We start from the raw sequence: 4,428 nt of genomic DNA, 5'->3' as shown, positions 1-4,428 counted from the left end.
ACAGATTTCATTTCTGGCCCCGTCCCCCAGCACCAGGGTTAGATGGCGAGTGAACGGCCTATTTTACTCCCATGTCCATTAAAGACATTGTGACCTTAACAGTTAGTAGTCACACTCGCTTCCTTTGGAAGAACCTGAGCAGGGTTGTGTGTTTTACACCTCGAAGAACCAACATCACTTTTTTCTGTTTGTATTTTTACTCTACTGTCAATGATGCCAGATTTAGCCAACTCATAAATATGACTCACATGGTAGTAAATGAGTCAAACGGATTCACACGGGTTGTGGCTGGTTTACAGCCTTCAAATGTTAAACCTGAGTAGGAACCGTTTCTGTCCAGAGCCCCCCCTTCCAAGACAACGCCAGCAGCCGACAGCTGGTTTTTGCTTTCTAATTTTAAATCAAACCATTTCTATTGTTATTGTGCACGTGCACAGCCCGACAACATTAAACTGATGATTTCTGGCATCACAGCTTCTATTTTACATGACAGGTGAAGCACCAGCGATATCCCCACACACATTTCTCACTACATGAACTGAAATGAGAAGCGTTTATACTGGTACATGTGACATAGGAGCTGGGTTTACAGCCTCTTTGGTGGTGGGTTAGAAATGACCGGCATGTGATTCACCGCTTTCAGTTTCATCAGCGATCAGAGTACATCATTACCCCAGTCTGAGATTAGTGACTCCTAACCAAAAGGACAAATTAGGGTGAGTCCAGACTCCTCGTCACAGGAACGCTGCTTCTCATGATCCATATTCTGGCCAGTGTTTTCTCAATAATCAAACCTTTAGTTGATCAAACATCAGAGCTCAACATGACCTATTCAAAGGTTTTTTCTGATGAACAGTTTGAGAATATTCAGTTTACAATTACACAAAAACAATAAGAAACACTGAACTGATCATTAATTATTAATTATCAATTAATCATTAACCTAATCAATGCAGGTCTGGTTTATTTCCTCACTTTTCAAACTGTTGTTTCGAGTGGTCGTGTACAGACACAGTGTATTAGAAACTATTTATGATGTATTCCTCTGTTTATTCTCTCAATTAATTTTGTCTATAAAATGTCAAAATCATTTCTCATAACACAAAGTTACATCTTCAAATGTTCTGTCCAACAATATTTAGTTTACATGCAACAAAGAAAATCATTAAATCTGTGTATTTACACAAGCAAATGTTTGGTTCTTTTGACTCATATTTATCATCAATATCATATACACATCAATTTTCTTATGATCAATGAATCATTTTTCAGCTGTAGAAGAGAATGATGGTTTTGGATTCTTGGTTTGATAAAAGTTACGGGGACTTTACTATTTCAAACATGTTAGAGATCATTCACTGATTCATTTAAAATATAGATTAATTAGTTGCAGCCCTAAACATGACAAAATAGATCATCCCATATTAAGTGATATTATAATGCTAGCTCGGTCTAGTTTTAAAAATGAATGAAAAGTGTGCCATTTATTTGAGAAGATATTTTCTAGCCAGCTCCGGATCTTTGGATGTCAGACATGATGGACCTGGTCTGGACAGCTTCCAGGGTCCGTGTCAGTGATGCAGCGCCTGCTGCACAGCTCGGCGGGGCTGCTCTCTGTGCCTAGCACGGAAGCTAGGGCTGTGAATGACCACCTCGGTCCTTTGTCGAGCACGAAATATATTCAGTTTGTACCCACAGTGCTCGGTTTGGGACGTTATTGCAGTTCAATACCGTCAGTATTCTCAGTATTTCCCAGCTGGAGCAATGAATTGAAAGCCAATGTACTAAATAGCACAAGCTGCTAACGCAAGCCTGCATGGAGTTAGCTGTAAGCTAACATGGTCTTCATTAGGACATTATGGAGGAGCGGCAGACAGAAATATGAGCATACAGAGAAATCTTGCATCAAACTTCCACCACTGCCCCCTCTCCTCTCTGTTTGGCAGCTAGTCCCAAACATGTGCAGGAGCAACTGGCTTTAGGGAGGCTAGCTAAACAGAACAGCGCTGCCCGGTTACGCACATAAACAACACGGGTGTAAAATCCCCGGCGCTCCCATTTCAGTGTTTTCGTCACCCAGCATAGTAAGAAGATCCGTGGGCATGAAACCCGATGTACGGACAAACAGTTAAACAAACCGAGCTATGTTTTCAAACGGGCTCGGGCGGGAGAAGTTGACGTCTGTGGTGAGGCTAACGTTAGCCTAGCTCGCTAATGGGTTAGCTAGCTGTAGCAGAACAGGTCAACAATTAAATCTTTCAACTTTTGGGTAAAACCACTGAAGAATAACTCAAGGTTTTTGTTTGTGATACCGTTCATCATGTTCACAGTGAAGTATACACTGGCGCCAAACTGATAGGTAACCAGTCCGTGTTAGCCTGGCAGCTACCCGTCCGCGGCCAGCCTGTTTGTGTTTTATTGTTTACTTCACTGAAATAAGCCGAAAAAACGAGCCGTTAACCCGACGATGCTATGCGTTCAACCGACACCAACCCCGGGAAACACACGGGTTTCATCCCAGAGTCTCACTGGTTTCTGCTTTCATTTTCCAGCCTGAAACCCTCTCGCAGCTATCACAAGCTAACTCTGCACCCAGCCAGCCTGGGCAATGACAGCAGGCCACAAGTCAACACAGGCGACCACATCCTTTCTTTTAACGCCGGACAGCAACAACACGGCCGTCTCCGGCATGCAACGGCCGCACAAAGCCTCCCTGCCGGGAACACAGTACCCGAATCCGAGCTCAGACTAATTTCCACGCTCGTGGATAAATTATCGGTTACAAAAACATGAAACCTCTGCTCACCTGCACATGATCCGCCATTTTTCTCCATTTCATGCACCGCTCACTCCCCCGCTTATGGGTAAGGACAGCGGCAACAGCGCCACCCCTGGCGGCCCCCGGGAAAACGCCTCATTCATTTCAAACACATGGGACCACAGTACACGGCACTCAGTAGTATTCCACTGGGGTAAAAAGTACTGATACCATCCACCCACCCATCCATTTTCTAGACCGCTTAGTCCCAAACCGGGTCACGGGGACCGGAGCCAAGCCCAGCCAGCTGCGGGCCAGAGGCGGGGTACACCCTGGACAGGTCACCAGTCCATCACAGGGCTAAGTAGTGATACCACAGTGTAGAAATACTTTGATACAGTAAAAGACCTGCACCCAAAATTTGACTCAAGTAAACGTATTAGCATCAAAATATACCTGAAGTAGCAACAGTAAAAGTAGCAGTTATTCAGAATAGCACATTTCACAGGCTTCAGTGTTCACCAATGTGTAATTTAACACTACAACATTTTTATATTAGCCTGCCACATAGAATGAAATACCCGTTTCATGCTCATTCAGGTAAAAAAATATTATATTATTTGGATCATAATTACTGATGTATGTTTGTGTTGATCACTTTAATGTCACAGCTGGTAAATGTGGAGCTAATGTTAACTATCTTGTGCAGGTCTACTTATAACATACTGCTGGGCAGCTGGTGAATTTCCCACTGGGATCAATAGAGTCTGGTGATTCTAATGTAGTTTATTTGATCCATTTGATTCAGAAAAGGAACTAAAGTGATCAAATACGCACAGTGAAGTAAAAAGTACAAGATCTCCCTCTGAAATGTAGTGAAGTACAAGCAGCCTATAAAGTAGCACAAAATGGAAATGTAACTCTTTTTACCTGCATGAGCATGAAACAGGTATGTCATTCTAAGTGGTAGGCTAATATAAAATGTTAAGAAGAGTTCAATTAAACTTGGTGGGCACTGAAGCGTGTGTCAGTCTGTGGGTTTCTTATCCTCACCTACTTGGTTTATTGACTAATTGGTTCAGCACAAATGTAATGTAGAATAAACATAATAACAGTAAATGCATGGATTCTGCCGCCAGAGGGCGACACATCGTTTCTACAGCAGTGGCAACAACAACAATAACAACCTGTTTCTTGTTCCGGTAGGAGAGAAATAACCGGGGCATTCCTATTTAAACGTCTTTGACGAGACACACAAAGCAAATGTGTAGATCGTGTTTTTCCCCTTGAATACGTTTATTTGCTTATGTTCGCAGTCAAATCAAATCAAATTTTATTTGTATAGCACCAAATCACAACAAAAGTCATCTCAGGACACTTTACAAAGTAAGGTCTAGACCTTACTGTTATCAATATTATTACATAGGGAAAACCCAACAAATCCCCCTTGAGCAAGCACTTGGCGACAGTGGGGAGGAAAAACTCCCTTTAACGGAAGAAACCTCCGACAGACCCCAGCTCTTGGTGGGCGGCCTTCTGCCTCGACCGGTTGGGGTGAGTGGATAGAGGAGAGACAAAAGAAGAAAAGCAACAAGACACAACAATCAAACACTGATCAGGTCGATGTGGCCGGTGACTGCTCGTCAGAGATATAGAGCTCCAGGGCAACC

At 43.0% G+C, this 4,428-nt stretch overlaps 1 protein-coding gene across 1 annotated transcript in view; it reads right to left on the bottom strand.

The window, feature by feature from the left end:
* Positions 1-2,919, bottom strand: part of xpo7 (exportin 7) — a 20,373-nt gene extending 17,454 nt beyond the window's left edge. Inside the window, exon 1 of the mRNA XM_020585506.1 lies at positions 2,807-2,919. Coding sequence (XP_020441162.1) covers positions 2,807-2,839 — 33 coding nt within the window. The 5' untranslated portion in view covers positions 2,840-2,919. The remainder of the gene's footprint in view (positions 1-2,806) is intronic.
* Between the last annotated feature and the right edge of the window lie 1,509 nt (positions 2,920-4,428).

This window comes from Monopterus albus, unplaced genomic scaffold (assembly GCF_001952655.1).
Source record: "Monopterus albus unplaced genomic scaffold, M_albus_1.0 scaffold368.1, whole genome shotgun sequence".
NCBI classification, from domain to species: domain Eukaryota; kingdom Metazoa; phylum Chordata; class Actinopteri; order Synbranchiformes; family Synbranchidae; genus Monopterus; species Monopterus albus.
Note: the sequence above shows the minus strand (reverse complement) of the source record. Positions and strands in the feature narration are given on the sequence as shown.